The 17695-nt window shown below is 36.4% G+C and overlaps 1 protein-coding gene across 1 annotated transcript; it reads right to left on the bottom strand.

Annotated features, from left to right (window-relative positions):
• Nucleotides 1-654: 654 nt before the first annotated feature.
• On the bottom strand, nt 655-17324 carry LOC107600870 (leucine-rich repeat and calponin homology domain-containing protein 3-like). The gene is made up of 18 exons (XM_016292846.1): nt 16971-17324; nt 9330-9474; nt 7569-7695; nt 7377-7482; nt 7149-7285; nt 6871-6980; nt 4993-5086; nt 4752-4878; nt 4509-4654; nt 4341-4417; nt 4053-4146; nt 3450-3596; nt 3220-3253; nt 3004-3117; nt 2002-2102; nt 1639-1776; nt 1448-1525; nt 655-1199 (listed from the first exon to the last, which is right to left on the bottom strand). Exons 1-18 carry the CDS (start codon nt 17224-17226, stop codon nt 1002-1004), a joined length of 2229 nt encoding a protein of 742 aa, XP_016148332.1. The 5' UTR covers nt 17227-17324; the 3' UTR covers nt 655-1001.
• Nucleotides 17325-17695: the final 371 nt, after the last annotated feature.

Below are 17695 nucleotides of genomic sequence, written 5' to 3'. Positions count from 1 at the left end.
TTCCATTTTTGCTATGGAAATGTGTTCTCTACACACACACAAACACGCATATAAACACTCTCAAATGATTGTTCACTAAGCCCCGCCTTACCAATCCCTGACCAATCCCACCTAAGCAACTGTTACGGTTTATCAACCATCAAAGGAGACTTTTGTCTTTTCAGTTGACTTTGATAATGAAAGATGTTGTTATTTTTCAGCAAGCATGCATTATATTGATCAAAAATGACATTAGAGACATTTATAATGTTACAAAAGATTTCGGTTTTTAAAAATACTGTTCTTTTGAACGTTCTATTCATCAGAGAATCCTGAAAAATAAAATGTTTCCACAAAATAAAGAAAAGTTTAAATAAAATGGTTTCCACAAAAATATTCGGCAGCACAACTGTTTTCAGCATTGATAATAATCAGAAATGTTTCTTGAGCAGCAAATCAGCATATTATACTGATTTCTGAAGATCATGTGACACTGAAGACTGGAGGAATGATGCTGAAAATTCAGTTTTGATCACAGGAATAAATTACAGTTTAACAGATATTCACATAGAAAACAGCTATTTTACACTGTAATAATATTTCACAATATTACTGTATTTTTGATCAAATAAATGCAGCCTTGGTGAGCAAAAAAGTCTTCCTTCAAAAATATAAAAAAAGTAATCTTCTTTTACCTCAAACTGAACAGTAGTGCAATTTAATTACCTTTAAAGAAATGGCACATTCTTTCATCATAATTCTTTCCAGTCTATGCAATAATACCATTCAATCAATTTGTCCCATTTTAGCAGCACACTTTACTGAAATTTGCATGAATGCAATTATACAAAGCTTGTCAAAAATGGGCAACATTACACAAAGGGGGCGGAGCTTAGCAAAGTATCACTAGAAAACACTATAAATGTAATATCTGTGCGCATAAACACCACCTATTGTGTAATTCTGCTCAAACACACAAACAATTGGCTATTTTAATGCAGTGATCAATATGGAAAAGCGATTTAATGGGTTGGCACCAGGTGGCAGTAGAGAGCACATAGCAGCGACATGATTGACAGGTAGAAAAGGGCAAATCCAGCCAGCTGGGTAGAAGGGGCGGAGTGAAGGGGAGGTGGTGCCAGGGAGAGCAAGGCCTGGACCAGCCTGAACACACAGACCACCTCCCCTTTCAGCACGTCACCCGCTGAACACAAGCTATCCTGCCAGCAGGGCCGAGACAAGGAGCAAGAGGAACATGAGTGTTCAAATAAAACACAACGAGGGGTTGATGGGATGTGAGATGGTTTAAATCGGAAGGGAATAGAGGGAGAGAGAGAAAGAGTTAGTAGTATTAGAGGCACTAGAGGAAACAGCAAGAGATGTTATGTTTGAAGCAAGCATGCAACAGAGAAGTTACTTCTAATTTAGTTTTAAAGATAAAGACTGAAGTGCAGGAGACCAAACATACCTGAGGAACTCCAATTCTGCGGCACGCCTCTAGGAAGTTCTCCACATTTCGTCGACACTTGGCCATCGTCAGTTTGGGCTGGAAAGAGAGAAAACATGACACCAATGTACTCCTCTATGCACAGACTCACACATACACAAAAACTTAAGAAATGTAGTAATGGCTAAAATAAACCCAAAAAGGTCACCCACCACTGCTGGTGAAGGTACATGGATGCTCGGTATGGATCGGGGACGCACGTGGTTGGCCAGATGGCACAACACGACCCCGTCAGTCAAAGCTGCCCCAAGATCACTGGGTAAGGACACCTTGAGTCGACACTCGATATTCTACAGGAGGGATGCAAAATAAGACTTAAATACGACAAAAAAGGCAATTATTTGAATAAAAACTAAAACTGCAACAAATATCAATTAAAGCTAAATATTTCAATAGTAATAATAATAATAATAAAAAGTACATTAAAATGACAAAAGTATATATATGTATAAATATAATAGACACATAAATGATGGATAACAGAAAGGGGAGGGTACTAAAGGAGTTTGACGCACCCTTCTCAGCTGCTCTATCAGGACCGCCTCCTCTCCGGTTGGGGCGGGACTCGGTGTGGGAGTGGCTTCCACTGGCTCCGCCTTCTGTGTGCCTGATTCTCCTGCAAAAGAGCATGCCATTAGGAGCATGTCACCAAGTAGCACTATTACAATATTTATTAATATTTTGAATTAGCTATATATATATATATATATATATTTTTTTTTTTTTTCAATTTTAATTTTAGTTTAATTTATTTTTATATTTTTTTTATATTTGTTTAGCTTTTAATTCATATTTATTTCAGTTTGTTTTAGAAATTTTTAGCAATTTTAACTTTATTTCAAGTTTTCAAGTCTACGTTTTTCCATCTAATATCTATATTTCTGCTTTATTTCAATGAGCACTTCGATTATCAATCTCAATTATTTAGTTAACAATAACAACACTGCACTTTTTCAGAGACTTTGGTTCCTGTGGCATTTCTCACATTTTCTCCATAAGGATTTGAATTAAGAATTAAGAATTCAAGACAAACCAACGATGAATGACATCATCACAACATGAGATTCAAAGCAAAGTCTATGAAAATAATTGTAAACAAAGGAGGCAACGGTAGAACACCTTGTACCTTAATTCTTTCCTGAGGGTTAGGAAACAGCTATAAAAAACGATTAAACATTAAAATGCAAAACTACTGACTACAAGTAACTGATAAAACACAATACTTCAGGAGTTTATTACAAAATATTCAAATATACACACCAACATTGATTTCTGCCATTTATTTATAACACTTCATTGTGGGAGTGGGCAGTCAAATAATATAACAATAACTTTTTTGATTTCTGCTGTAATTTTATATGTAATACAATCCACAAACACACATTAATAGTGCATTCTGCACAGTGCACATATGTTTAATATGTGCATCATATGATTATTCATAAAGCATCATATGCTTAATCATGACATCCCAAATGTTGCACAAAGCAGCAATCGGCTGCGTCAGGTGAACAAACCTTTTTTCTTCTCCTCTCGCTGACTCAGGCGAAACAGGTAACTCTCAGGTCTCTGGTTGGGGCCGCGGGAAGGGGACGGGGCAGCGGGGCTGGGGTACGTGGGGGATTGGAGGGCTGCCGGACAAGCAAAAAGTCACAATGTGATGTGGGGCAAAGAGATTAATGATAACACAGCAGGAAAGAGGATGAAAAAGTCTGATTTAAACAAACACATACCGGAGGGTGACAGCGAGGCATAATCTTCACCTTGCTATCGAAGGAAGAAGAAAAATAAAAAGGGCAAATCAGTGGAAATAACACAAATGTGACCCTGGACCGCAAAACCAGTCTTAAGTCGCTGGGGTATATTTGTAGCAATAGCCAAAAATACATTGTATGGGTCAATGTTTATAAATCACTAAATGGCCCTAATCATGAGCAACACTACTAATTGTGAAACACCATTAATCAATAGTAGTGTATGGCAAGTCCCCATTTAGACAGCTGGCTAAACATGTCTGTGTGTCTTTCACCTGTTTGTGAGGGTCTGGCCTCTTCTTTATAGTGTTGGTATCTGTGTCTATCTCAAATATCAGTAGGGGCTCAAACTCACTCTGACAGAGAACCAACATGACAGAGAGAAAGAGAAAGACAGGAAGAGAAGATGAAGAGAACAGACAGGGAAGCAAAAAGAAGCAGGGCAGGCGTGTTAAAGATGCTCGCTGGGAAAAGCCGATCTAATATTAAAGGTGCACACAGCAAGTTTTAATAGTAAATAGTAAGATAAGGCTGGTCATAATATAATAAAACAGTCTAGCCACTAGAAGACATTATTTGAATCATACGAGAACAATTACATTATTTGAGTAAACTTTTTCATTACTGAGTGCAACTTTAAAAGGATGCCAGCAGTTCAAACAGATCAGAAAAGCAGTTTCCAATAGAAATAACCTTAAATCATGTTAATACATTATGCAAAGATTAATAGTGAAATCTGTTAAGGGAAGTGAACACAAGTGAAATGAGATGGGGCAGAGGGTGACGCATGATCCGAGCTGATTGGCTCTTACCATGAAGAGGGCGGAGTCATCTGTGTGAGTGGACCGTCTGGAGGGGTACAGATTCTGGGGTGGGACAGTATGCATATGACTACAGAGCCACACACTCACACTCACATTCACACAATATATACATATACATATATATATATATATATATGTATTTATATATAAACATATTTAAATAAATAAAAAAATATCAAAGCAGGTGGGAAACAAGCGTGAAAAACATGTTTATGATAGTGTGGAGAGAGTACATTATACACTGTAATTGTCATGAAAGTTTAATTAGCTCAGTACCGGTTATGTAAGGCGGTTTGGTGTCTCGGATCATCGGTTCTTAATTCTCTGGATGGGCTGGTCTTCACAGGTGAACCCTAGAAACATAGTAAAGCTATCATTAGCCCTGTGTTAACAACTAAATCTGACTAGAAGTGATGTGATCAACCATTAAGCAGTATTGCGCACCTCTCTGGTGATTCGTCTTTCAATGTAGGCCATAAACTGTGAGCTGAGGCTGACAGGCTCCGCCCCTCTACGGCTCCGCCTATCCTCCCCCTCATCATCCCCCGTACAGCTGTCAATGAAGTCTATCTGTTCAAGCTCTGCTTCCACTTTAGAAAGACAACGAAAAATGTAAATTCCTGTAGTGGACAGCTTCTCGTGGCTTATCACTAGAGTCTGAACTGTAGTGTTTCATAAGCCTCTCACATGTGCCATTGGTCATGTGAGACCCCGTCCGATGATCCTCACGCTCTCTTTCTCGATCTCGTCTCTGTCTTTGCTCTTTGGTGATCTCCGCCACTCTCAACGGCAAGTCTGACAACTCGTCTGAAGGCTTTAAGAAGGGATAGATGGGAAAAAGGAAGAACAGAACAATAAAATAAGCGATAATGGAGAATAACAGATGGATAGAGTGGATTCTTGATAGAGTGATCTGAATAGCACTTGCCTCATTTCCCGACCACCTCTTGTCTCCGCTGTCCACACTGTTAAAGCCAGAGTCCAGAGCTCCGTACGGCCGGCCGGAATACAAATCCTCCGCACTGAGAAACAGACAGACCAGAGAGAACAACATCACATCATCTGCGGTTTCATGAGGACCAAACACATTCAAATAGTCTGCAAAAAATTATTTTCTAACACCAACATCAATTTTAACAAGAGTTTCTGTATAAAATGTGAGTGGTTCGCCTGTGCGAAACCCCCACAATGCCAGGGTGTTGCTATGCAGTTGCTGAAGAGTTTTGAGGGATTTTTTTCCAACACGTTGCTATGTGGCTGCTAGGGAGTTGTGGGTTTTTTACTGGTCAAAATCAAAACAGCCCACACTCAAGTCTATTGGATTTTCTGGTTTTTAGAGATTGCTTGAGTCCTTCCCTCAATGTAAGTCTGCGGTATATTTTCATTTTATTTACTATTATTTTATACTTTATTCTATTTTTATTTTATTTATTTTTTATTTATTTTTTATATATTTTATTTTAGTTTATATGAAGATTTTTTTGATTTTCTGGTCTCTAGATATGACTTGGGTCACTCCTTCAATGCAAATCTGTGGTATTTTCTCACTTATTTTATTTATTTTTTCAATTTTATTCAAATGTTATTGTATTTTATATTCTATATTTTATATTTATATATTTTTCTGTTACTATTATTTTATACTTTATTCTATTTTTATTTTATTTATTTTTTATATATTTTATTTTAGTTTATATGAAGATTTTTTGATTTTCTGGTCTCTAGATATGACTTGGGTCACTCCTTCAATGCAAATCTGTGGTATTTTCTCACTTATTTTATTTATTTTTTCAATTTTATTCAAATGTTATTGTATTTTATATTCTATATTTTATATTTATATATTTTTCTGGTCTCTTGATATGGCTTGGGTCCCTCCTTCAATGCAAGTCTGTTGCATTTTCTCACCCATTTAATTAATTTTAAATTTTATTAAATTTTTTTATTTAATTAAATTGTATTATTTTGAATTTAATTAACATATTATTGTATTTATATTCTATATTTTATTTTACTTTATCTTAAGTCTTTTTGATTTTCTGGCCTATACATATGGCTTGGGCCCCTTCTTCAATTTATTTTATTTTATTAACATTTTAATGTTTTGTTTTATATTTTATTTTATTCGCTACCACAAAAAATAACCTGATTACTCAGAAAAGTAATAGCAACCTCTCCTCAAGATTTCGTACTGTAATTTGTACACACTGCTTGTCTTCAAGTTCTATATATCATCTGTCAAATCTCGAGAAGTTTGATCTCTACATCATCTGATCTACTGTCATCCGGTTTTGCTGCAATCTCTCCTGTCTTCATACCTTCCTTCCAATCAATCCAAGCTTTCATTCTGTCTGTGTTTTTTCCTTTCCCTCCTTCTTATCTGCAGAATCGCCCTGCTCTGCGTGTCCTCTGAGAGACACAGCCATTGCTTTATAAGCTCTTACAAAGTGAAGTGACATGTGGCCAAGTATGGTGACCCATACTCGGAATTAGTGCTCTGCGTTTACCCATCCAAAGTGCACACACACAGCAGTGAACACACACAAACCGTGAACACACACCCGGAGCAGTGGGCAGCCATTTATGCTGCGGCGCCCGGGGAGCAGTTGGGGGTTTGGTGCCTTGCTCAAGGGCACCTTGCCGTGGTATTGAAGGTGGGAGAGAGCGCTGTACATTCACCCTTTCCCTCCCTTCTTATCTGCAGAATCGCCCTGCTCTGCGTGTCCTCTGAGAGACACGGCCGTTGCTTTATTATTATGCAACACATTATGCTCACAAAACCCAGTGAACTGAAGTGAGTTCTTACTAGGATCCGTAGGGCAGTGGTCTTCTGTCGTAGTCTGGAAGGTCTGATGCTGCTTTACACGCCTCCATGTTGAGATATTTAAATATATGGATCTTTCCCTTTATACAGATCTAGAAGAAGATGCAGAAACACGTCAATAAAGATGGTCCTCAGAATGTGTAACCTCACAGAGATGCTCCTAACTTTTAAACAAGCACTGAAATATAATTCGAAAATCTTTTTACTTTCATAAAATGACCTATTTCTTCAGTGTAGATCAAAACAGGAACGTGTGTTACCTGTGCAGGTGGGCTCTGGAGAGGATTGTTGTCCAGAATGATGCTCTGGAGGTGTCGGAGATTGCGGTAGCATACTGGGATTGTCGTTACCTTATTACAGGAAAAATCAAGCCGGACCAACGGCAGCTCGGCCAACTCTGCAAACCGATCAACACAGAAATGACACAAGCACATCTACAAAGAAAAGGTCACTCATTTCATACAGGTGCAGGTGTGTGCGGTTCTGACCAGGAGGCAGACGAACGAGGTGGTTTCTGCGGATGTTGAGGTCACGCAGAGCTTCCAGCTGACCGATCTGTGGAGGAAGCGTCTGGATCTCATTACAGCTGACATCCTTGAAGACAGAGACAGAGAGAGAGAATTGATGAGTAAAGTGCACTAGTGAGAGAAAACTAGTGAGACTAGCGCTGGTCCACACACCAGTTCAGTGAGCTGTCTGAGTTTGCCCAGATCCTCCGGCAGCGACACCAGCTTGTTATTGCAGGCGATCAGAACTTTGAGCGGCAGTCGGCACAGATGAGCGGGGAGAGTGGACAACTGGTTCCGACTGCAGAGAGAAAATGACAACCAAGGGAATAAGAAACCGCAGAGTCCAATGACTACATTTAAATAAATGTGAGTGGCACTTTCACTTGAATGATTAATAATAAAGGTGGTTGCAAAGGGCAAAGCGGTTACTAGAGAGTTCTGAATGGTTTATGTTGCTAACGGTGTTATTGTAAACTAGCACTATTCTAGCACTCTATTCTAAAAAAAAAAAAAACTTGCACTCTATTCATTTATTGCTTGTTTTCTTAAAAAAACACACTAGCTTTTCTAATCTTTTTGTATTCTATTCGTTTTATTTTTATTTATTATACAATTAACAAAAGCAAAAAAGACCTTTAACACTAGCTTGCTCTATTCTGTTTTCTTTTTATTTACTATATAATTTTTAAAAAAATCCTTGCTACGTGTACTGCGTTAAGCTAACTGAGACTTGTTATAGCACTTGCATATTGTTGCTCTTTTGTTGATTTTGCTTGCTTCCATTGTCCTCATTTGTAAGTCGCTTTGGATAAAAGTGTCTGGTAAATGAATAAATGTAAATGTAATGAAAATATAAACTAAAACTATTAAAATTAATTGAAAAAAAAAACTAAATATTAGATGAAAATATTTTATTTGTATTTTTTATAATATTTAATAGTTTGGATTTTATTTTTTATATTTTTAGAGATGTTGCTACATTCTCTATGTTGATAACAGTGTTGTTATTGTTAACTAAAAAATTAGCTAAAATAAGAAAAAATTAAATCTAAGAAAATCTAAATAATCAGATGGAAAAATTAAATGGAAATTAGAAATGTTGCTTTGTAAACAAGCTGAAATCAAAAGTATTAAAATGACTAAAACCTAAATAGAGATATTAACACAAAAACTAATAAAAATGACAAAAACCTTGAATTTAAAATGAAAATTGGACATTTAAAAATAACAGCTCAAAAGCTCAAAATATTAATTAATGCTAGAATAATAATAAATAATACTAAAATACAATAAAATAACACTAAGTGGCTTCTTACTTGACTAAGCCAAAGATGCCCACATCTCTAAATCTCAATTAGATTCTCTTCTCTAGATATGGCCTTCAATGTAAGGCTGTGTGATTTTTTTGCTCGTTTTTTGTTCGTCATCTTCCAGGCGAATTTCGTGAGTCGGATCACTTACAGTAATAACACACCTCATGCACGTCTAAAAAGCCAAACAATATGAGGTGTCATTATGTCTGAAACACAAACAGTGCAAGACAGTGCAAATACCTAACCTTAAGCCTAAGCAACAGCACTAGTGATGCTTGCTTTAGTAAACACCACTAATTAACACTTGCTGCACAGCAACCGAGTCAAATATGGTTTTGGTGAGTTACTAAGTCATCTACAATGAGTTAATTGTCAGACGGTTGGAATCTTTTTTGGAAATGCATAATAATAGATGGTTTGAATCTCAAAATCAAATCATGAATTATAAGAACAAATGGATTGTCAATTGAAATTTTTTTTAACCGAACAAATCCAATCAATGTTTTTCATATCTCCAGAACTGACGTTTATCTGTGGTAACAATTAAATGGTTCAATACCAATATTTTACATAATGTATTTGCACGTTATGTTATGAATGCTGTGTCTGTGGATGTGACCTGATGTTTAGGTAGGTGAGGGACTGTAGGTTGATCAGACTCTCTGGTAGTGAACGCAGGCAGTTCTGGTACAGGTTCAAATTCTCCAGCGACACAAACATGCACACCTCCACCGGCAGCTCCATCAACCTGTTTCGTGATAGATCTGAGAGGACAGATAACAGAGAGAAAGAGACAATGAGAAACGCATGTCTGGCATCCAGGTCTGCTGCACACCTGTCTTTGGTTTTGCTCATGTAAAAGTGTGTTTGGACCAATGTGCTGGAAACACAGTCTCTGAAAACCCTCTAAACATTTGTTCTACTTTCCTGCAGGTCAAGGAAATTATACAAATATAACAGCATCAGCCAAAATGTTTATTACATATATATATATATATATATATATATTAAAAAAAACAATTTTTTATTTTTTTTTGCTGTAATTGATCTGAATTGGCTGATATTGGAAGCAGGAAATATTAAGTCTCATCAAACTGGCTAATCACAACACCTGTGACCTAAAGTACATCCATTTATAAGCCTATTTCTACCTTTTTGTGTAATACTTCATACGACACAAATAAATAAAAAAAATAATGAAGGACAGCGATCTGAAGTATGTGATCTTTCAGAAGTTGCTGATCATCATGAACTCATCATCTGCTACAGATGGTAAAATGGGGATCTGATTCAAGTCTGCATGGAGAAAAAAAAGAGAAAGAAATTTCTATTGCACGCATATTATCCAGGTTTGTCCAGTCATCTACTGACAGCCAGGAAGAACAAGTGATTGATCCCTTTTGAGGGTTCACACAGCACTGCGTATGCAGAAGTCAAGTGTACTTGTCTTATGTACATGGTTGTGGTTGTATTATGATCTATGATTGCTTTCAAAACAGTCAATGAAATATCATATATGCATGATTAGTTATTACAGTTGTCACATTTAATTTGAAATACAAAATGCATGCTCAAATGACAATGCATAAATCCAAGTAACGCTCGCTGTATTTGCATGCACACGTGCACATACACAAACTCTTTACATTTTAATTTGAAATAGAAAATGCATGCCCAGATTATACAAAAAACATTAATTTATAGGGTCTTATGATTACTGCAATGCAGAAAACATGGAATCCAGTCATAAAAACTGAATTTACTGTATAAGACAGAATGTCATGGAATTTGACAAATTTTGGGTGAATTAATCAAAATTACAAAGTGTGAATGAATGGCGCAAATAAATCTACTTCACGCATACAAGTACTTGTGACGCAGTGTTTTCACTACTACTAGTCTACTACCACTAATACAATTATTAAAACTTTATTTTTTTAAGGAATAATCGCACAATTTTGTCTACCAAGTTTTAATTTTAATAGTAAACCTCTGTTGTGCAGCACTTTGTTTGCAAAGGAAAAGTGTTTGGTTAATTTTCATTTGATTAAAGGATTAATTAAATTAATGTTTTATGCCTTCCTTTGATAACCAGAAAAATTTTAATACACAACACAGAAGAAAAAAAACATTTCATAGGACCATATTATTGTATTAAAAAATATAATAATAAAAATAATAATAAAATGAACTAGTTAATACAAAAAAATTTAAATGTAATAATTAAGTTGCATTTACAGCTTAAACAGAATTTAGTAAAAATGAAACGGAATGTGAGAAAAAAATAAAGCTGCATCTGAAATCTGAATTCGATCTAGAAATAGCACTATTGGTGCATATATACACACAGTGTCCGGCTGCTGCCTTTTTGAGACATTTCTCACTTGTTCCAGACTACTTTCAATCCCACAATACTCCAAGTTAAACCGTTTAACCATTTAGTACATGTGTAGGGGTAAATAAAGTCCCTCATGCATCAAGATTAAGGATCTTTTTCAGAACTAATCCAGAAATCTTGCTTTGATTTTAGCACAGGGTTCCTACACATTTTTCATTTCAAAATTCCATGCTTTTCCAGACTCAAATTTCCAAACCTCTCTGTAGATTTTGACCATGTTTAATGTAAATGGTTCATAAAGTATTATTTTTATTTATATTAGCTTTATATTTGGTATATACTGTAGTGACAACACAGAGCCCGTAAAAAATAAAAAATGCAGACTTTTGCATGCACACAAATAACTTTTTTGTGCCCTCGAGAAACTATTAAATAAAAAAAGAGAGCAAATCTCACAAGCATGGATCAAAGTTCTGCTACACAAAGTAATCATGCCCGTAAAAAAAAAAAGCAGACTTTTGCATGCACACAAGGAACTTTTTTGTGCCCTCGACAAACTATTCACAAGCACACTGGAATTTTTAGCATGCTTACACATTAAAATTTCTAGTTTTATATATACTATAGCCTATTTTGTTTGTGTGTCACTGCCACAACCTTACTATGAAGAAAATTAAAGCATGGATGCACATGAATTAATGGAGATCTACTTGCTCAAAATTGGGCTTTTCTTAGGGTAATACCTCTAATATGTCCAATTTAACACATCCTCTGTGGCTGTTGGCCATTTCAGTTGTCACATGAAAAAGTGCACCTTGAATTCATTCAGTCATGTTTGACAATCACTGAAAAATCACTAAACAGCCGCCATGAAAACACACCTCTTGTATGATACATTTATTTTCATTAAATTCTTAATTAGAATAAAACTAAATTGGGGCAAAAGTCTGGAAATGCAAATATTTTTCCATACTTTGCTTTCTTTTTTTCATACTTTTCAAGACCTGGAAATTACTCAAATTCTATACTTTTCGGGTAATACCTCTAATATGTCCAATTTAACATCCTCTGTGGCTGTTGGCCATTTCAGTTTTCACATGAAAAAGTGCACCTTGAATTCATTCAGTCATGTTTGACAATCACTGAAAAATCACTAAACAGCCGCCATGAAAACACACCTCTTGTATGATACATTTATTTTCATTAAATTCTTAATTAGAATAAAACTAAATTGGGGCAAAAGTCTGGAAATGCAAATATTTTTCCATACTTTGCTTTCTTTTTTTCATACTTTTCAAGACCTGGAAATTACTCAAATTCTATACTTTTCCAAACCAGTGACTCTTCATGTATTAGCATGCACAAACATTCTCAGCCTTCAAACCCAGAGGACAAACCCTCACACACACTTTCGAGCAGGACCCCATGACCACCAAAAATAGCTGCCGTACTAGGAGCGAGATAAGTGCCCATTTTTCTGTTCTGGCTTATATGAATGAGGCCAGTATATCCTCACTGCTGCTCTAACGCTCATTTCTACATCAGACCAGATTCTGGCTCTAATAATAGAGAGACATCAGACAATCGTCACGCAGGAGATGATGAAGATTTTACAGCCGTTTCACACAACACATGGCAGCTGTGATGGTGTGCGAGCGAGTGTGGTTGTATTTTAGCTGTGTGCGGTTTACATTACATAGGACAGGACTGCTCTAACCTGATGAAGAGACAACGTTTGTTTTGTGAATGATCTGATCTTAAAATTCATCACTGGTTTAGTTATTACTCAAATATAATTATTATTAAATATTCAGATTTGGTTTGTTTTAGACTTAGTCTCATAACTTAGAGACTATATATATATTTGAACTATTTTAAAAGACTTTGTCTGTATTTTCTGAATACATTTAAATCGAAAAAAAATTCTGAGCTTTTAAAAAGATAAAAAAAGATTTTGGTGGTATTTTCTGAATATATTGACATTTTCTGAATATACTAATAGCAAAAACAACAATATAAGAACATTGAAAATGTGTATTTTTACTTTTGAAAAATATTTTGTCTAAAAAAATATTTTTATAAATTCATTAACATTCAAGATTATTTTAAATTGTTTAAAAAAAAAAACTATTTTTTTATATGATCTATTTTTCCTAAATACATTTAAGAAATATTTTGTCTGTATTTTCTGAATACATTTACATTTTATTTATTTATTTTACTAAATAAAAAAGAGAGCAAATCTCACAAGCCTGGATCTGTGTTTTACATAAATTAAAGTAATCATGGCTTCACGGCCAGTGTGTCGATCTGCCTGCATATGTTGTTTGTGGAGGTGTGTGGTTGGACTAATGGCTTTCCAATCCACACTGGATCTATATTTGTAACTGTGCAGCTGTGCAGAGATCCGGGATGGGGAAGACAGGAAGTGCTGCTGACTGTAACGTCTGCTTCCTACACGGACTGCTACCTAAAACCAGCACACATACGGATCCATTACGGAGAACTCGGAACAGAATTTGGTAAAAATGAAACGGAATGTGAGAGAAAAAAAAACATTTCAGGTGCCCAAATGTAGTTTAACTTTTAAACTGATGTTAAATTGTACAAGTTTCATGATTTCATGACACACACATACTTTTACAATAACGTGAGCAGATGTTAAAAAACCTGAGGGTGATGCCAGGTCATATTTCACAGAAAATAATAAATTATAATATGCATGAATACAATAAAGCTTATTTTTTTAGGAGCAGATAAACCTCTCCGTCAGAATCAAGAGGCAATGTTAAACTGCTATTATCACCCGAAAATGACCTCGCTAAAAAAAGACCCAAAAACTCTCTGGCAGAAACAAAGCTATGGCACTCACAATCTGTCATTAGCAAACCATAACAAACTCACAGCAAAGCAATAGAACTATTTTGGGGGTTGAAAAGCATTGAAAGCTTTCCTTTATTTTTTTCCCGTTCATTCCTACAGTCTGTATTTTTGTGAACCGGCTTTGGATGAGAACGAAATCAAGAGATTTTTCTGTGTGGATCCCAGCATGCACTTCACAGACGATCAATATTGACACAGACTCAAGACACCAAGCATGCTCAGGATCAGAGCTGTAGTCCTGAGCTACGATGACCATTTCCTATCTTCAGACCGTGCAACACAATACAAGGCGGCTAACCGGGGTAACACTTACTAGACCTAGGCTTTGTTAAATAAGAGCAGTAATAGTGAAACGTTCATTAAGAAACACCACTTTATTCCCTACAACATTAAATATAAAATGCTATTGTGAGTTATGCATCTAAATTTCCACGCAATGCTCCTTGTGTTATATAGCTGATATCTACATTAAAAACAGTTTTCTGCATCTATCTTCCCTTTGCAATGGTAATTTGAGACATTATGCATCATATACTTTGTGCAAATAAAACTAAATTAAATTTTAATTTTCTCAAACATCAGCAATTTGTCCATAACACTTACACTGAACTGAAAACCACAAAGCAACTGTACACACAAAGATGTCACTGTGACATTTTCATAACTTTTAAGAAAAGTAATGAACCTGACTATCTGCATGTCGATCAATTGGGTAGTCATTTAGGGATTTACCATTCATGCAAACACTTAAAAGATACAGCAGTCCGTAAAAACCTTCAGACAGATGTTTATATAGCCTGGACTGGTTTTACTGTACACACGACTCATTAAAAGAGGTTTTATGCAACGTAAAATATAACTCTTTGTATTAATATATGTGACCCTGGAGTCTGGACCACAAAACCAGTCATAAGGGTAAATTTTTCTAAATTGAGATTTATACATCATCTGAAAGCTGAATAAATAAGCTTTCCATTGATATATTTGGTCAAGAAACAACTATTTGAAAATCTGGAATCTGAGGGTGCAAAAAAAATCTAAATATTGAGAAAATCACCTTTAAAGTTGTCCAAATGAAGTTCTTAGCAACGCATATTACTAATCAAAAATTCAGTTTTAATATATTTACGGTAGGAAATGTATAAAATATCTTCATGGAACATGATCTTTACTTAATATCCTAATGATTTTTGGCATAAAAAAAAAATCTATAATTTTGACCCATACAATGTATTTTTGGCTATTTCTACAAATATACCCCAGCGACTTAACACTGCTTTTGTGCTCCAGGGTCACATATGGGGTCTTATACAGCTCTCATGCAGGACACACTGCTTTTCTGATTGTCATTCGTGAGATGAAATGAAAATCACATGTCCGAACACGTCTAGAAACTCCTAAACCATAACGCCTGCACCTGTACGTGTCAGACAAGCAAGCTACATTACTAGTTTCGCTTGATTACAGTAGGTCCCGTTTTGATGTGCATAAGAGGCAGGTATTTTTTTTTTTTAATTGAATAGTGAGTAATAGTACCAATAATATACTTCTCAGTCACTATACACATACATGCGCTTTAAAAAGCAATAGATTGATTGGAATAATCAGTGAAGCGTCTGTTCATCTACTATAAAAATAAAATACAGCACGTGTATATGTATGTGTGTGTATATATATATATATACACATTTATTATTCATTTTTCACAGAATAAATTGTGTCTTTAAACATGAAAAAATATACAGAAGCCTTTTAAATTTAGGATAGGGGTCCCTTGGATGAGGATGATTATGTTTGGGGATCCATGGCATCTAAAAGATTATAAAACCCCCGATTCATATGACCAGCAACCATCTTGGATGTCATCCAAGATGTTCATGTCTTTCTTTCTTCAGTCGCAAAGAATTTAAGTTTTTGAGGAAAACATTCCAGGTTTTTCTCCATATAATGGACTTCAATGGGAACCAACGGGCTGAAGGTCTAAATTGCCGTTTCAGCGCAGCTTCAAAGGGCTCTGCACGAGGAATAAGAGTCTTATCTAGCAAAACCATCTGTCATTTTACTAAAAAAATAACAATAAATACTTTTATGCATGTCTTGCTCTAGCTCCGCGTTGTGCGTCCGCAAACTCCGTGATCACATTGGAAAAGTCACAGCTCTTAGTCTGTGTGCTCTGCTTTAAAAAGTTAGGGTTGGGTGAAAAACTCACCTTTTTTTTTTTTATAAAGGGCTTTTGACTTTCTTTGCACGTTTTCCTTGTAAACACTGGGTCGGTACGTCTGCCTGCGTCACGCGTGACCTTTCCAACATGACTATATAATGCGTAGAGTCCAGCTAGTGCAAGACATTACATATACATTTTTATTTTTTAGTAAAATGACAGATGGTTCCGCCAAATAAGACTCGTATTCCTCGGCAGGGATCGTGCAGAGCCCTTTGAAGCTGCACTTCGGACCTTCAGCCCGTTGGTCCCCATTGAAGTCCATTATATGGAGACAAATCCTGGAATGTTTTGCTCAAAAACCTTAATTTCTCTGCGACTGAAGAAAGACATCGAACATCTTGGATGGCATGGGGGTGAGTACCTGAAATTAAATTACCAGGAAATTGATATTTTGGAAGTGAACTAGCCCTTTAAAGATGAAACCCTTTAATATGACTGCATACCTCAAAACCTCATAAACAGACCTTATGAAGTCAACAAGACGATCAAAACATGTCAAACAAAACAGCTCATAAACTAACGTAACGCACACGGAGCTGAATTTGACAGATATCTGACGCATGCTCCTCAAGTGTCCCATTAACATCAACCATGACCTGAAAGTTAATCTCAACTTTAGACAAAACGTTCACATTTATTGGACACAAATGACTGATCATGAGTTCAGACGGGCTTCCAGCCCAGCACACACCCGCGTGTTTACACCATCAAACACCGTGTAAACTAGTGTAAAACTCGCCCGCTGCGGCTTTAATGTAGCTTGCGGGTGAGTTAACGGTTGAAGGGGAACAGAATGTAAAGATTTGGCTCGGTACCGGCCCGGGTGGTGTCGGTCAGGTCGTGTCCGGCGGCGCTCCTCGGGAACTCCTTCAGCTTCCTGCCGCTGAGGGTGAGCGCTCCGGTGGCCGCCGCCTCGTCCAGCGCCCGGTCCAGCGAGCGGTTCCAGGACGCGGGTCCGGGAGCATTGGATAATCCGTGATGAGTGGTTCCCGCCGCAGCCGCTGCGGAGGGATGGCCGACGGTAAAAGAGGGCACGGCGCTTTCCGCGGAGAGCAACACCGAGGCCGCCATTACACAGCTAACACTCCCGCTGGATCCTCACGGGCCCCACACGAGCGCCGACAGCGGCAGTGCGCATGCGCAGAGGGCAGACCGGGACGTAACGGAGCCCGAGCAACCAGAGGCAGACAATAAAAATGTGAATTTATTTATTTTATTTATTTAGTCATTTAGCAGACGCTTTCATCCAAATGAGGACAACAGAAGCAATCAGTTGTAGTATTAAAACAACTAAAAACAGATCCAAAACTAAAAGCTAAAACTTTATAAATACTACCTATACACATTTTAAAAATAAAAAATTTAATAAAAATGACAAATGCATACAACAACGATGTCGAAACTTAACATTTAAATGAAAAACAAAAAATAAAGCTAAAAACAATTCAAAATATTAAAGTACAAAAGGTATGAGTATAATAATGATTCTAACATAAGCCAAAAAACAACTACATGTGTGAATGTACAGCCACACACACGT

The sequence above is a fragment of the Sinocyclocheilus grahami genome, unplaced genomic scaffold (genome assembly GCF_001515645.1).
Source record: "Sinocyclocheilus grahami isolate Dianchi unplaced genomic scaffold, SAMN03320097.WGS_v1.1 scaffold14.1, whole genome shotgun sequence".
NCBI lineage: Eukaryota > Metazoa > Chordata > Actinopteri > Cypriniformes > Cyprinidae > Sinocyclocheilus > Sinocyclocheilus grahami.
The sequence above is the reverse complement of the archived record's forward strand: the minus strand, read 5'-3'. Positions and strand labels throughout refer to the sequence as shown.